General features: G+C 37.5%; 1 protein-coding gene across 5 annotated transcripts in view; it reads right to left on the minus strand.

Annotated features, from left to right (window-relative positions):
- Nucleotides 1–15,589, minus strand: part of CYFIP1 (cytoplasmic FMR1 interacting protein 1) — an 83,161-nt gene that overhangs the window by 23,748 nt on the left and 43,824 nt on the right. For all 5 annotated transcript variants that reach the window (XM_041468576.1, XM_041468573.1, XM_041468574.1 and 2 more), the window contains 7 exons: nt 15,390–15,546; nt 14,739–14,835; nt 14,271–14,347; nt 14,066–14,174; nt 13,372–13,491; nt 11,236–11,435; nt 4,437–4,524 (listed from right to left, as the gene is read on the minus strand). In XM_041468576.1, coding sequence (XP_041324510.1) covers nt 4,437–4,524; nt 11,236–11,435; nt 13,372–13,491; nt 14,066–14,174; nt 14,271–14,347; nt 14,739–14,835; nt 15,390–15,546 — 848 coding nt within the window. The remainder of the gene's footprint in view (nt 1–4,436; nt 4,525–11,235; nt 11,436–13,371; nt 13,492–14,065; nt 14,175–14,270; nt 14,348–14,738; nt 14,836–15,389; nt 15,547–15,589) is intronic.

Here is a 15,589-nt window from a genome sequence, read left to right on the forward strand (position 1 = left end):
TTCTCTTTCCCTTTCAGTTTTAATAATAACGTGCGTTAATCAGCTGCAAATTTCCTTTCAATTGCACAGGACATTCTGTGTAATGAAGGGGGGCAAAATAATAAAAACATGCCAAAATGCATTTTATTTTCGTAACAAGAAAACCTGCTGATCACGTCACTCTGCCTGGAGCTTCATGGCAAAGTGCCAAGGTCCTTTGGACAGAAATCTGTTCACCCTCACAACGTGACAAGTGTTGTCTGATTTACCTGTGTAAGTCACCCTGTTTTAAACCTCTTAAGCGCATTTGTGTTCCATATAAACATAATAAATCTTAGTATGGCTGTATATTATGACTAAACAAACAAGGTGCACTGTGACTGCAGGCACTCAATTGCTCTTGGTATGAATGTATGTGTGAAGTCAGCTCTCTCTGACACAGCTGGGTTGTACCAGTGATGGCTGGAGAGCTGCTGGCTGGGCAGCTGCCACCCCCCTCCACCCTGGAAGGTAAGGCAGGGTACAATTTTGGCAAGAGAGGTCTCCATTAATATTTCACAGCAGGTAGCGGAGCTTTTCAGCTACTCTATTTTGACAACAATTCCCACGACTTGTGAAATGCATTGACTCTGAGTGCTAAGGAGAAGCTGGCATAAGTGTGATGAATCTTCTTTACTCTTTTTTTTTTTTTTGAGTAGGATAAGCATGACACACAGAGCACTTGCTGAACGGGGGCGAGTATGACTTTCAGAAAACACTTCAAAAGGCATTTTTATTGTGTGAAGTTAGCAATAACGTGTTCTCCACCTGCTGCAGAGCACTTCCTCCAGCTGACACATTTTCCTTTGTCTTGCACGTCAGTCTCAAATAAACTGTGAGAATAACAGTTCACTGCTGTTTCAAATGACGGTGTTACATGAAATAGGCACTGAAAAACCCTCATCAGAGCATGAAGCCAACACAACAGGTTAAGTGCCATAAGGGGTGCCTGGCTGGTGAGGACAGAAAAAATGCTTCAAAATTATCTTGTAATCAAATTAACAGTAACACTTCTCTGGTTAGGTTTTCATCAAGAAAATATTATTTTAATATTAATGGGATGAGGCCAAGAGACACATTGTCAATCTCTGCCAACATCCTGGGCTCTTGAAAACCTGTTTACTTCTCTGCATGTCCATTTCTTTATGTGGGTTTTAAGGCAGTCCAATACATATATAGACACATACTTATGTTATATACACATGTACATGCAACACTGAGAACAAGGAGCAGTTCTGTTTAAAGCAGTTTCGAGGCAATTCACCTATTGCATTTTGTTATTTATACATAAACACATATAACCAAAAGACATGCCTACATCCAACTGAGAAGGCAAAGAGCTACCGTGGTAGTGCTTCCCAAGGGATTTACCTTCTCTAAATATAAAACCATTCCACCCACAGAGTTTACTGTGCACTACTAAGATAAACATTTATATCATCTCACAAGCAATGGACCATCTCGCACCTGCTGCAAATGAGCAATTCATGCAGAGTGTCATCTGTTTTCTGCTCTAGTTTTGAAAAACTCATGTCATCACATGCTCACAGAGCTACATGATTCTTTGTTTCTTGCTGAGAAAGTTTTATTACAGATTAATTCAGGTTCATTCAGGCAATTCTGTAATAGATTTGGTAATTCTCCACTCAACAGTCATTTGAGTATGGGGCAAATATTCTAAGTGATTACCAAACTGGTAACAGGCTGCAACATAGTGCAGACTGCCTTTAATTTGTGCACCAGCAGTAGATAAAAATCATTATATTCACAGTGAGAAGTACCCTTCAAACATGTATTGTTCATAGAATAAAGGAGTGAGCATCTACAAAGTGACGGAGACATAAAAACATGACAGTATTTGGAAAATGTTGTATAAGACAGAAAGAAAGCCCTTCAATTCTGGTCTACACAACCTCTATAGAACCAAGTATTTAACAGAGAGTTAGTTCAAGTTCCCAGAAAAGATACTTTCTTATATGTATATTATAAAACATTTCATGCATTTGCCCAATGTTGCTGAATTCCAGCCTGCTAACATTAATATCAATAATACTACACATACTCTACTTGAGTAATGGGATTTCATGCTCAACCAAACTTTTAAAATAATCCAGCTCACTTAAAAGGCAAACGAGCTGTTGTAGGCTGGCTCCTTCCCACCTGACAGCTCTGCTTCCATATCAACCAGAAGAAGGAAGTTGTATCTGTGGGTTTTTGTTTTGCTAATTACATGAAGATACTACTCAGAAAACTTTAGGTGCTAAAGAGAATGTTACTACAACTCTCTATGCTAAGTATCAAGACACATTAATATAGACCAGATGCTTTGATCCATTTAGAAATATCTGAGAATATGTGAATGCTTTGAGATACAAACAAAAAATTTCTTTAGTTACTCCTGTAGTAGTGCACTCTCTATAATGTAAGAATTCCTTCTGTTACTGGCTGTATAAAGTAAAAATATTAAAAACTCCATTCAGATATCCTCAATTTCAAAATACATTCAATTCAAGAATAAAAATATACTCTTGTTAAAATTTAAAACTAGATAGAATCTAAGTATTTTCTAATATAGGCCCATCTAGTTATGAAATTTGCCCCAAAAATGCAAGTAATGCCCTTCCCCTTGATTGCTGCTGCTCATACAGAAAAATAATCAAGAATTCTGAAAATGTATAGCTCTCAGTGTGAAGACTACTAAATTCATTTTAATAATGTAACCTGACTGATAAAAAAAGTATTCCCCAGTTAATCTTCTGTCACTCACCCCACTGTATCATCACTTAGATAAATTAAGTTAGCAAGCTCTATGAAATTCAGGTTTTTGCTCTACGCTGCATCTGGTCAGTTACTAAAATAGCAAGGAACACAATAACTCTAATGTAAGAAAATTCCACTTTCCTATACGCTACTGCTCATTTGTGGAGAGCAATTACATAAAACACTATTTACAGGAGCAGACAGTCAGTTGCTACATTCCACATTAAGGCATGTGAATCCTTTTCTACCTCCTTTACATTTTAAGGACATGAAACTTTTACAAATGCAGCAGATATTTTAGCACTGAAATTTTTAACTCTTGAGTTATCTCAAAACCTAGATTACTGGGTTAAATTTGCACCATACAACTATGATATGATGTGCAGAAAATAAGAGTTCATGCTTAAGTAGGAGGTAGATATTGAGAGTAGCCACCCACAACAATTACAGCACATCTGCATAAATTAGATGTATAATTAAATATATCTTTTAAATAATTTTAAATAATAAATAATTTTAAGCTTTTTTATTGTCCATCCTCTAATTTAACCCTTATATTTTCATTTATCTTTTCCATACTTCAGCTTGCCACCCTCATAGACAAGAAAACATTGCAAAATTTAGTGACACCTTGTCATATAGTTCCAAATGATTTGCTGAAGATAGCATTGTTGGTTTTTAATGCTGTTTGAAGTAGATCAATATTTCTGACTAGATATTAAAAATGCAAATATATGTTAATGTACTACATCTTTAACTGTCATTAAGACACAAGTAATAATTCTGAAGAATAAGAAAATAAATCTATAGTGATCAGGGAGAACAAATCTATCACACATGAGCATAGCATTGGTCCTGTGATTACAGGCTACTTGGGTAGCCTACAGCTGTTCTCTTGTGTCAAGTACTCTTCCCACTTGTCACCCACACAAGCTCCTGTCCAGCCTCAGTATTGGGGATTGCCACAGGGACAGAGCATGTGAGCACACCACATACCCTTCTACTGAAAACTTGTACAAACCTTCCCAGCCTACCTAACTGCAAACAGGGAATATGATGGTAATAGAAAGATGATATGGCCAAGACACCAAGTTCATCACAATGAGTTTGCAGCTCTGGGGTTGTAGAGTCCAAAGAAACAGTACATTAGAAAAAAATAATTGAAATAGTTAGGTATCTGATAGTTTAAGATTGTCAGAATCTATATCCGTCTTAAGGCAGATAACATCTGAAGCAGTTTTTCTACCTATTCCCTTTTCTCCTGTCGTCACAGTCTTCATCACTGGAACAAGGGAGGGCTGCATCCAAGATGGGCTCTTGTTCTCAGTTCACCAGATGAGTAATTAATGAGTAATTAATCTTTACTTTGAGTCTACTCTGCCACTGTTAGCAACTGAACAATGCAAGGTGGTTGAGAGAAGGGCTTATTTTTAGCTTTGTCAGATAAGACTACACATCAGACTAACCAATTGCACTTTGGCTGAAACATATGGTGAGCTTCAAGCAAAATCTTTAAATAAGTGTATGTCCAATTTAAAATACACACAAAATATATTTCAGTCTATTTCTAATGACTTTCACATACTATAGTTTCTATAATTTAAAAAGATACCTTTAAACATTAGCAAACCATAAAGATAAAGGGAATGAAATCCAACCTTTGATCCATAGAGATACTGTGGCTGTGCATTAGGCTGCTTATCACGCTGAAACTCCTGAGAAAATGGCAGCACGGTCCGAACAAATCTATATTAAAAAAATAAAAACAAGAATTCATTATTTATACTTAGGTGAGCAGGTGTGCACCTAATGCACCCTACCCTACAAATCACACTGCAGTTCTTCCCATGGTGTGCAGGATCCCCAAATATTCCTCACCACTAGCCCAAGCCAGCAAACAGAGAAGTAACTAAGCAAGTGGCAATAGCCTCTCACAGGGCATAATATGCTTGCAAAATTAAGTCCTTGAGAAAGAAGTACGCCTTCAAAGAGGAACATGGCATTTCTGTTTAATGTTTCGGAGCTTTTTCCCCCAAAATTCACATCAGGAGAAATATGTTAGCTGTTTCCTTTTAAAAAAGTCATGAGGAAGGGTATAATCCTTGCAGCAAAATCAATGTTTCAAAAGTTTGATCATAGTTCAGTGTGAGCATGTACCAATACAAATCATGCTTAGCTTTACCTTTGTATACTGTTAAGAAGATGGTGAGAGAACTACAAAGATATGGAGCACTGCCAAAGACAGGATCAGCCACCCCACTCACAACTGAGGGCACCACAGCCTGAAGGACCATTCCCAGGCCTCTGGTGAACAAGCAGCACAAATCTTCCCCCCTGACATTCCCTGTTGACTGTGTATTGCACATTGGGCAGCACTGCAGTTTTCGTGCAGGAAAAAGTTAATCAATATCCACTACAATTCTGATTCTTCTTAACTTCACTAAACAGAGGAAAATTATTGGGGGATGTGTGTTTACAAGCTGGATGGCTACTTGATTTTTTAGCTTGATTAAAAAGTATTTCTTGATAAATAGCGCAAAGCTGCATATGCACAGCAAAGAGGGAAAATAGCTATTTAGGAAGTGTACATCAAATGGCTGTATAATATCAGGCTGGTCTGAGTGATACCTGAGAAAACAAATGTATCTAGGAAAATGTTTCAGGAAAGAAAACTTGCCTTACACTATAACATCATAAGATACAATAATATCTTGATCTCTTTTTTGTTTAAAGTATTTACATTTCTTCAGCACACAAAATTAATTACTCATTATTAATTCTTCCTAGAAAGAACAGAGACATTCTATTTTTAATTTATCCAGCTTCTAGCTAAAATCAAAAACAGCCATGCTAATCAAAAATTGTTTCACCCAGACCAATATAAACTGCACCATGTTGCTTACAATAACTTCCACTGTGTTTTATTTCTGAATCATTCTTGTGAGAATCTATAACTTCAGAACAATATTTTCTGCATTTTTAACCTTCTCAAAAATAGGTGCAGCTACTTGTTCATACATAGTTTAGCCCCTCTTCCCAAAAATGCTTGTACTTGCTGTAGTCCAGAAAGAGTGTGCATTTAGAGCTTTTGAGAAAAAAATACATTATTTATATGCATTATTTTTGATACTATATTATTTAGATCTCCTTACATTTTTATTTCCTCAGCTTACAAGCTTCTCATCTTCTCTCTCACTTACATAGAAACTGAAAACTCTCCTTTGAGAGAGATTACTTGAATCTGTATTCTGCAGATACTTCATTAATGAGTTTATCAGAGATGATGCAAACATTTGATGGAATTCAAAGTAATCTGCAACATACGACAGTGCCAGAGATTACTCTACTCCCCACCTTTTTTTTTTTCTCCAAATCCCACTTCTTTTTAAGCTGACATCAATTTTCAAGCCTTAAGAGAATCTCTAAATCATAAGAGATACCATGTCATTTGAGATAAGACTGGGTTTCAGTGTGCAGACATATTTGGCAAGAGCAGATTTGCTACCACTAAATTAAAATGCTCACAAGGAAAGGAGTGTTTCAACATATAAGTGGGTGCATCCCATGACTCTGGAAGCTGTAACTAATTCTTAGACTTATCAAAAAGTTATTGTGTGTATATATCTCCATTACAATGTAATTAGTGTCTGGGAACAAAACAGTCAGTGCAAGTAAATGCTCAAGTAACTCTTGTGTGTTTTCCAGGGCTCCTCTGCAAGCTCGGGGATTTCTCCATCTCTAATGCTTCATTGTAGAAAAATAGTCTTAAAGTTTTCTTCAAGACTTGAAGCAAACACACTTGCTTACATTTTCTTGGGTGAAAGATGCCAAGAGAGGAAGAAAAGGAGTAAGGAAGGGCAAAAGATAACATTCACTTGCTAAGTTATGGAGAGGCAGCACCTAAGATTGAGGTTACAGCAGCCTAAAGAGTGCATAATCCTACAAGGTATGTGACTAACCCCAGCACATCATTCAGGTAAGTAATAGAAATTTCTTCCCTAAAAACTAAGGGCTACATGAAAACCTTACAGTCCAGCATCATCTATTCTTCTTCAAAGTTTTTCAATGTCCATGTGTATGCGTGTGTTCTTTCTTTCTGACATTCTGCTGGTTGGCTTCCTCGTACTCCTCCTCCAAGAAAGAGGAATGTCTCTTTGAAGGACTGAAGCTCTTTGAATATCAAAGCTAAAGCTAAACAAATGTTTACTTTCCCCTGGATACTGGTAGGATACAGGTTTCAGCATACTCCAAGATAATCAGTTTCATTTTTAATCAGTGTTGATGATCTCACAGCAATTTATCCATTTTAATCAGCACAGGTTGTAAGCAGTCAAAGTAGATTAAGCAGATGAAAAGCCTTCTGGCTTACCAAAGCTTTGCAAGTGAATTGCTAGAGGACAACATGAGCCCCCAAAGTAAGTATTTTAGCAATCAAATAATTTAATATTAATTTTTCTGTGATACCTACCAGGAAGGAGTTCATAGTGAGCACTTCACAAACTAATCTAAATGATTCTATGATTTTAATGACTATAAACTATTTAAGGAGATAACTGAAAGAGACTGCTTTGGTCAATGAGCCTGCTGCCTTGCAGGCACCAGGTCAGACGAATCTCATTCATAAACTTTCTGAGCTTCATCTTAGAAGTAACAGGATATGACAGTCTTCCCTCCCTGCTCCTACAGAAAGTGCTCCTCTGCACCTCCCTGTCTAACTGGTATGAACACTTTTTGCTTCCAGCATTCTCAAATTAGTTTGTCCTGTCTAGCAGAGCTAATGGTAGCCCTACACCCCCTCTCACTGAACAGTAGATCTGACTCACCCTTCTTAAACCTGGATGCCAAGAGGGAGAGAACAGAGAAACAGCAAGGAAAATACTGTATGAGAGAGTAACAGATCTGCCAATCCATTCCTGTCAGTTTTCCTTTTGGCAGAGAGACTTTGGTTGGTTGCTTGTTTTTTTAGGAGGGGAAAGAAAGGTAGTTGACTACAGTCACCCCGATGAATGAGTCTACATGAGTCTATATCCCTGTACCATTTGGCTCCTGGTAGCAGAAACTAGATGGTTTCCACTGCTACTTTTCAGGTTTGCTCCACCACTATGTGCAAGGGCTGAAAATTTTTCTGAACAGTGACTGTCAGAGTATATGCAACACAAGAAGACACAGCTGTTCTCTCGTGAAAACCAGTCTCAAAAGCAGTATGAGAGAGAGCAAGCTCGCAAAAGGAAGCAGAAGAGGCTGTCAGGAAGAGTGAAAAATAAAAAGCTGGTCTTTTTGTTCCTTCTGTGACAAATCTGTACCCTTGGAAGAAACATGTCATACTGCATTCGGAAGAGTGCTATACACATGAATTTATACCAGAGAACACAGATTTGGGTTATGTGTTAAAGGAGATGGAGCTACTAGTTTGACTACTGTCACCAAAAACTTGCATCATTTGTGTCAAGAAAGCACAGAAAATCTTCAATTCAAATAAATATAAGGCTGTCTCACACTTGCTCCTCTGTTAGTCCTTAATACAAAACAAGCTGTCAAGGAAGGAAAAGATCAGCTTAGAAACAGTAAAGAAAATAAGGCAGAAAAAGAGACACTACAGACAGTGGAAAAGGAACAAAAACTGAGTATTTGAGTCATTTGAATCTAGATAACCTAACTTCACAAGGAAAAAGTTCAGATGCAGGCCTAAGCATGACAAATATTCCTGGTGTGGAAAGACTTGGCTTGAAAAGACATGCAACTGAGGGCCAACATGAGAGAGGGCTCTTCAAAAACAATCCCAGGCAGCAGAGAAAAGACAAGAAGAGGGAAACACCTGTTTATGGCCACTTTCAGTAAAAGAACTGGTGGACAATAGCTTGAGAGCATCTAAAAGAGATGCAGCACAAGCTTCACTGCAGACTCCTCACTGGAACACATAATGAATGCCAAAGCCTCACACAGCTTTATAAAAGGGACAGGACAAAACAATGGGGAAAAATAAATACCCCTGTAAAGGGCTGCAACTGCACTAACATCCCACCATTTTTGTTTTACAGAAACATCTAAACATTGCTAGAGCCTGACATGTCTCCTGGAAGAAATATCACCTCAAGCCTTCATTGTTTTCATATTCAGCCCCTTTATGGCTACTGACAGCATCAGGACACTGGACTAGAGACAATTTTGACCTCACCTGCAGTTCATATGCTTGTGCACTATCCAAAGGTTTGTTTTCTTGCTTTCATGATGGTCAACAGGTGGATAAAACATACCCTTGGATTTCACTGCTAAGGCTCATCTGCAAAGATTCTCTCACTCATCTCTCCATTCCTTCTCCATAAACTGCTGTCCCTGAGTCTGTGCAGCTGGCCAGCATTAATGAGACTAAATTTCAGATAAATGGCAACTCCAATTATTAAATTGCTAAATCTTTTAATAGCAGACTCACTGTCTAATCTCAGTACATTATCAGATATAAAAAAAATGTCGTAAGTCCCAAATAATGAAACATGCAATGTGTTTCAGCACTTCTGCATGCAGAGCTTTAGCTTTTGAACTAAACCTGCAGAGTTTCTAAATAGTTGAGCTCTTCTACAGATATATGAAATTATCATGTTCAAGTATTCTTGGGAAAAGAGCTTCAAAAAGTCGTGGAAACAAGTTCATCTGACCAAAACACTAACTTTAAAAGAAGAACCCTTATACCAAGCTGTTATATTAAAAGACAAGCCACAGGTATAATACATTTTCTGAGAACTCTGCCTCCAGCCCCTCACACCACCAAGTAACCTCTCTGCTTCTCATCATGATCATTTCTCTTTCTTCCAGCCTTTAATTGCTACTTTTCTTCCCTTGTTTACATGTAACCTTCATGCAAGACAGTACCTATGAAGGGGCAAGCATTAAACCAGCAGCTCTCACACAGCTCCTCACAGTCTACTCCTGTGTTTGCACTCAATAACCTGTACACTTGAGAGAGTGCAATTTAAAGTTCATGCTAGCAGCAAGGCAGAAATGAATATGCTTAAGGACTATAAAAAGGCTAAAAACTTCCTGTTCTCTCTCTCACCAAAAATATCAAAGGGCATTATATAGCATGTGCAACACATACATTAATTCTCTCCACACTGCTGCTTTTGACTGAAACCAAAGCACTTCTGCAATGAAATCAGACACATGGTACACATACTGCCTAAGATCTGGCTCCCTTTAACACCTCTTAAATTAATTATCCTGAATTAATTACCCAACAAGCTGAGCCTAACTCAATTCTTGCATACAGATTTTAAAAACAGACAAGCCACAGTGCTAGAGGATCTTGCTAATGTCCTTTGGCACCTCACACTCACTTCCCAAGCGCTGTGGTCTGCAGTAAGGCAGGTCTTGCAGCCAGGATGAACATAGACTAAACTCTACAGGAGCTACTGAATGTCTTTCAATAAAGCTGATGGGTGGAAGAGCAGCATTTCATCAAGATTTTTACATGATTCTTAATACAGCACACTGAATATTCCAATACTGATCTACAGATACATTAACTGCAAAGAAACTCCCTCGGAAATAAATCCCATTTTCCCATGCAAACAGATTCCTGTAACAGAAGTTTCTCGGGTAAAACTTAACCACAAAAAAAACCACTCTTTTTTTTTCTTTTCAGACAGAATCTTGGATCTAAAATACAACACAACCATCACAGAACATGTCAGACAAGGAAAGCTCTCCAAGGAGACAGTAAAAGATAAGAACAGGCTTCCTCCTCTTCCTACAGCTCAATATTCACTATCACTTTACTGTCACTGCATGGGGCTTTAACCAAAACCTGAGTAAAGACTAAAAGTAACACAAATCCTAAAAACAGCACACGAGCAGGAAGCACAGATATGCAGAATTCTGAACACTGTGCTTCCCCCTCATTCAAACCTTAGATCTTACCTTCCTCTTTCTATTTCCATTACTCATCTCCTTAAAGGCTACAATTGCAGCTTGCAGCGAATACTGAACTCTTCCTTTCTCCCAAAAGGAAGAGTTCAGTATTAATTGAACAGAAAGGATCACAAATAAGAAAGATTTATATAAATATCAGAAATAATTCACAGAAAGAATATTTTTCTTCACATTAGCACAGAATCAGGACTATAATTTTATTTCTGTCATCTCACCCTTAAAGATCCTGTTTCAAAAACCTTCCTGATATGCACTTAGCAGTGTTTTGACATACTTGTTTTTCAGCATATCATAACTACGTCATCAAAATGTCAGAATTTGGATGCTGTGGTTCCATTTGCCTTCTATTGTGAACAAATAACAGGCTTTCATACATTTAACAGTACTTGGTAAAATGACTCATGCTGCTTCATTTGAAGTAAAGCCTTAGAAGTGGGAAACACCAAATGAATGGAGATGAACTTGTCAGCACTTGCTAGGAAGGAAGTAGCAGAAGGGTGGGAGAATAAATAAAAAAGCTGCCTTGCTAACCTGTTAGTTGATCCATTGTAGCAGTAGTTTGGAAGGAAATCGTAATTGAGTTCCCAAAAGACATGAAGAGTGATTCTACCATAAGGGGCTGAAACATTGTGGTTGGCTTCTCTGAACATGGCATCAAAGCTGTCCAAGGTCATGTATCTGCTCAGAAGCTTGTGAGTCATTTTGTTTATCTCTATCAAGCCATCCAGCTCCTACGAAAAACAAGGGGAAAGAAAGAGGATGATGCATTTGATAAAGTGGAGAAAATGAACAAAGTACATAAATAACCTTGAGGGAAGAAAAGACTACAAAGAAGTCAGAATGAACAACTGACTCTCTCCCAATCTCTTACTTTAACAATAAGGGCTGGACAGAATCAGTACTTTTGGGATTGTTTCTTATACCTTCTGAGACTTCAGATGCAGATAGGTCACAAACACAGATGTGTACCAACACTTCCTCCACTGAGCAAACCTTGAAACTCCAACTTGAATAGGGTCAAACATAGGCCAAAAGCACCTTTCTGCATTTCCTACTTTACAAACAATCACAAAGTAATTTCTGCTCGGTAGAGTAACTGGTGAACTAATTATTGTAGTGGTAATGTTAAGAATAACATCACATTTACCATAAATCCTTCTCACAGTCTATTCCAGTGAAGGATGTACAAAAATGTGATGAAGGACCAGATCAGACATTTACAAATGTTGTGAAGGTATCCACAAAATCACTAGCTGCAGGCTACATGACTATATATGAATACTGTATTTCATAATGTTTCTCCTCTTGACAAGAAATTCCTAGTATCTGTTCAGGCAATTTCTTTAAAATAAAATAAAATAACTCCATATCTGCCATCAGACACTGAAAACACCAAGACACAACCTTTACTTCCAAAAAATCCAAGCACTGTTTTTAAAGATTATTGTGCAGTGACCTACTGAAGAAATATCCAATGGCTTCCTCTAGCTGTGTATCAAACTACTACTACTATCTCCCCATGAACTGCTCTCTGATTTAAGTGCTCCATATTTCAAAGGAGTTTTACAACTGTGAGCAAGTTAGTTCAAAGAAAAAAAATCACTATGATTATTACTACAGAATCAAGTCCAGTTTGAGGAGAAAATAATAGCTCAGTCTTGTAAATACCTTATTTATCTTGAAAAACAGCAGAAATTACAGATTACTTAATCTATTTGGATCAGTTTCTTGCTGAGGAAAGCAGCCAGTTTTCAACAGAAAATATTTTGCATAAAACAAAAAAAGAACACCACCAAAACAAAGCAAAAAAAAAAAAAACCCACAAAAAAAAAAAAAAAACAAAAAAAAAAAAAAAAAAAAAAAAAAAAAAGAGGAGTATGGTAAAGGGACAACCCTTAGTTCTGTCACTCTCTTAGTCAAAGAATGAGAACCTGTGACCTAAGGAACACACCATTGATGGTTTCTGTTCACTCAGTCACTAAGAGTGTACTGCACATAACAAAGAAAAACTACATTTCAAGTGACTTATAAAACCAAGCATTCAGAAGTCAAGAGGCTCTATGGCCTCAATATTTGATTTCTCTTCAGTAAAGAATGAAATTAAACCAAGATAGTTAACTGCAGGACAAAATGTCACTGGTAAAAATCTTATTACGGAAAGAACAACAATAAACTCTTTTGCACAACTTTTAATTTAGTTTTCATTCTAGCAGAACTCAATGTGCCTGATATTTTTCTTGCTTACTGCATGTTTACTTGTCAAATTCATGCTGTCTTGAAATAAAGTTTGGCTTTTAGCATTTTAATCAGGAAACTAACTCAAAAGGACACCTCAATATTGCACAGATGCTCTTCTTCCATAGGCACAAGTCAGATCTCTTTCCTTCACAAAAAAAATATTTTTGTCATGCTACAAAACCAAGCTGCCTGAGTAAATAAATGAATTTTGATTCTACCAAGCACAAGGCTGGTTTTTTTGATGTGCAATTTATTTATAAGCATAGGCAGAAATGAGCACTTACAAAAATTTATATCTTTGTTTTCTCATAGCTCCAATACCTGCCTTCTCTACACTTTACTCCCAATGCCTCAGCTGCAGTAGGTTTGAGGTTGCTCCACCTCAACTGGTGTGTCAGTGATCTGGCAGAACAGCAGCACAACACTCACCACAATGGAAGTCAAATCCTCGCTTTCGAAGCGGCCGATGGCCAGCTCCATGGAGCGGTACATGGCTGCCGAAATGCGCTGCGTGATCAGCCGGTTCAGGTCTATGGACCTACCAAGGAGCTAAAGGAAAACATGCTGTGAGGCTCTGAACTGGCAGCCAGGCTACAAGACAAACTTTACAAGGACTATGAGACTCCCCAGATTTACAGACTCTCACTTTGTGAACTTGCATCCCAAACACACTGAAACAAAGCAGATGGACAAAATTTATAAATTCATGAGCAAATGTGGTATTACAATGTGCATCCCAATTCTCACAAAAAAAAAAAAAAAGTACACATTGCATCTACATTTAAGTACTTATATCAGCATTTTATGCTTCCATGATATTGTGCCAACAACATACTGAACACTGGTGAAAGATATTACTAGGAAGACAACATTACCACCCATGGCATTCCTATTTGGCTCATGTTTTCTTAATTGCAACAGACAGTTGCATTAAAATAGGATTTTTTAAGTTTTCTTTCTTAATTTACACCTTCATGTGACAAAAAAGCAGATCTCAAGTGTTCAGTTATGCTACCGAGATGACAAAACATGAAGCACAAAATGAGTTTTGTCTACCTACATAAATCAACACCACTGGAAAGCTGCCAAGCAACTCAGATACAAGATGTAGGAGTTAACTCACTTGAACATGTCTCTGTTTCAACAGTGTCTCGTAGCGGTTGGACTGCAGCAGCTGAATGGTTGCTCCCTGGTTCTTGCACTCTGAACGCAGCCGTTTATCCAGAAGCAGGCTACGAAGAAAGGAAGAAAATGCTTAAGGTGTACTAAACAGCAAAGCAGAGCAGAAAAGTGTGAAGAAAAGCTCTTATAGTGGAAGGAATAGATACCTGCCAGCCATTGCCTTGTAGTATGCAAATATTTGGTCTGCCAGCTTGTAGACAAATTGGTCAAAACACAGGTTTACCTTGGGGAGAAAAACATAACATATTTAGAGATACTTAAAATTTTAAAAAGAGCTTCTCTAAGACCTCCCACTGTTTATAAAACATAGTAAAGGAAGTTAATAGATCAGAATTTCCCAGTACACGAGATGTAGTTCAATTTTCACCATTAATGTGAAGGATTTTTGCAGAGGTCTACAATTTTCAGCATTAATGTGAAGCATTTTTGCACAGGTCTACAGCTTTCCTCACAACCTATCACCCAGCCAGTTACTCATCTTCTGGTCAGTCTTCTCAGTTTTTCTGTTATTTCCAGCTGTTCTGAACCTCTTAAAAAGGCCTTTTCCTTTAGCATGATTTTCACATTCGGGTACAGATGATTTTTCTATAGGTAAGTAGGTAAGGTTACTTTACCTCTGCCTCAATTTCATCATAAAGGAACTGCTTCTTAAATTTGGTAAGTGCATAATGAGCACTGTCATTATAAAGGTCCAAGGAATACAGAACATACCTGCAAGAAAAAGAATAAAACACGAGAGTTACATGTGTATAAAAGTCATGATTCTTTAGGATGGTGCAGTCAAGATGAAGTAAGCCAGACAATACTGTAATCCACAAGTGGTTCACCAAAACAGGGCATTTTCCTTTTTTAGTTTATATAAAAAGGATCACAATTTTTCCTTTAAGAAAATATTTTTTTGTTTAAGAAAAGGTGTAGATATGTTTGAAGTCTAAAACTTGTTTTCTAGCTGTCCATCAAAATGGAACTAGGCTTTAACCACTGTTCATTATGTTTGACATCTTCGAAGAATAAGTAAGGAGAACTCAAGGAGCAAAATATGTGGTTGATGCAATGATATGAAAGGTTTAGCATTTTAAATACTCACTTCAAAAAGAAAACTTAGAGACTCTGAAAATGGGCAAATGTAAAACAAAATTTTCATTCATGTTTAGAATACTTTTTCAATGACTACTTGTTAAAACCAATTAAAGGAGCAACATTCTAATAAGGAATGGCAATCATTAAGAATAATCATTCGGTAGAAGAGCACAAGCAGGTCTTACTCCATCATTGACGCCTCTTTTGTCTCCAAAATATGATCCGTCAAAATCCAAGGCATGGACATCTCAATGGGAAACTGGATTCTTCTGCCCATGGTCAGCTCTAAGAAGAATTCCCTGAACCACAGCTGGGACAGATCACAGCATTGCTGCAGAGTTTCTTTCAGAATGAATAAGGGAGAATTACATTTCTTATAGAAATA

The sequence above is a fragment of the Pyrgilauda ruficollis genome, unplaced genomic scaffold, assembly GCF_017590135.1.
Source record: "Pyrgilauda ruficollis isolate IOZ18807 unplaced genomic scaffold, ASM1759013v1 scaffold22, whole genome shotgun sequence".
NCBI lineage: Eukaryota > Metazoa > Chordata > Aves > Passeriformes > Passeridae > Pyrgilauda > Pyrgilauda ruficollis.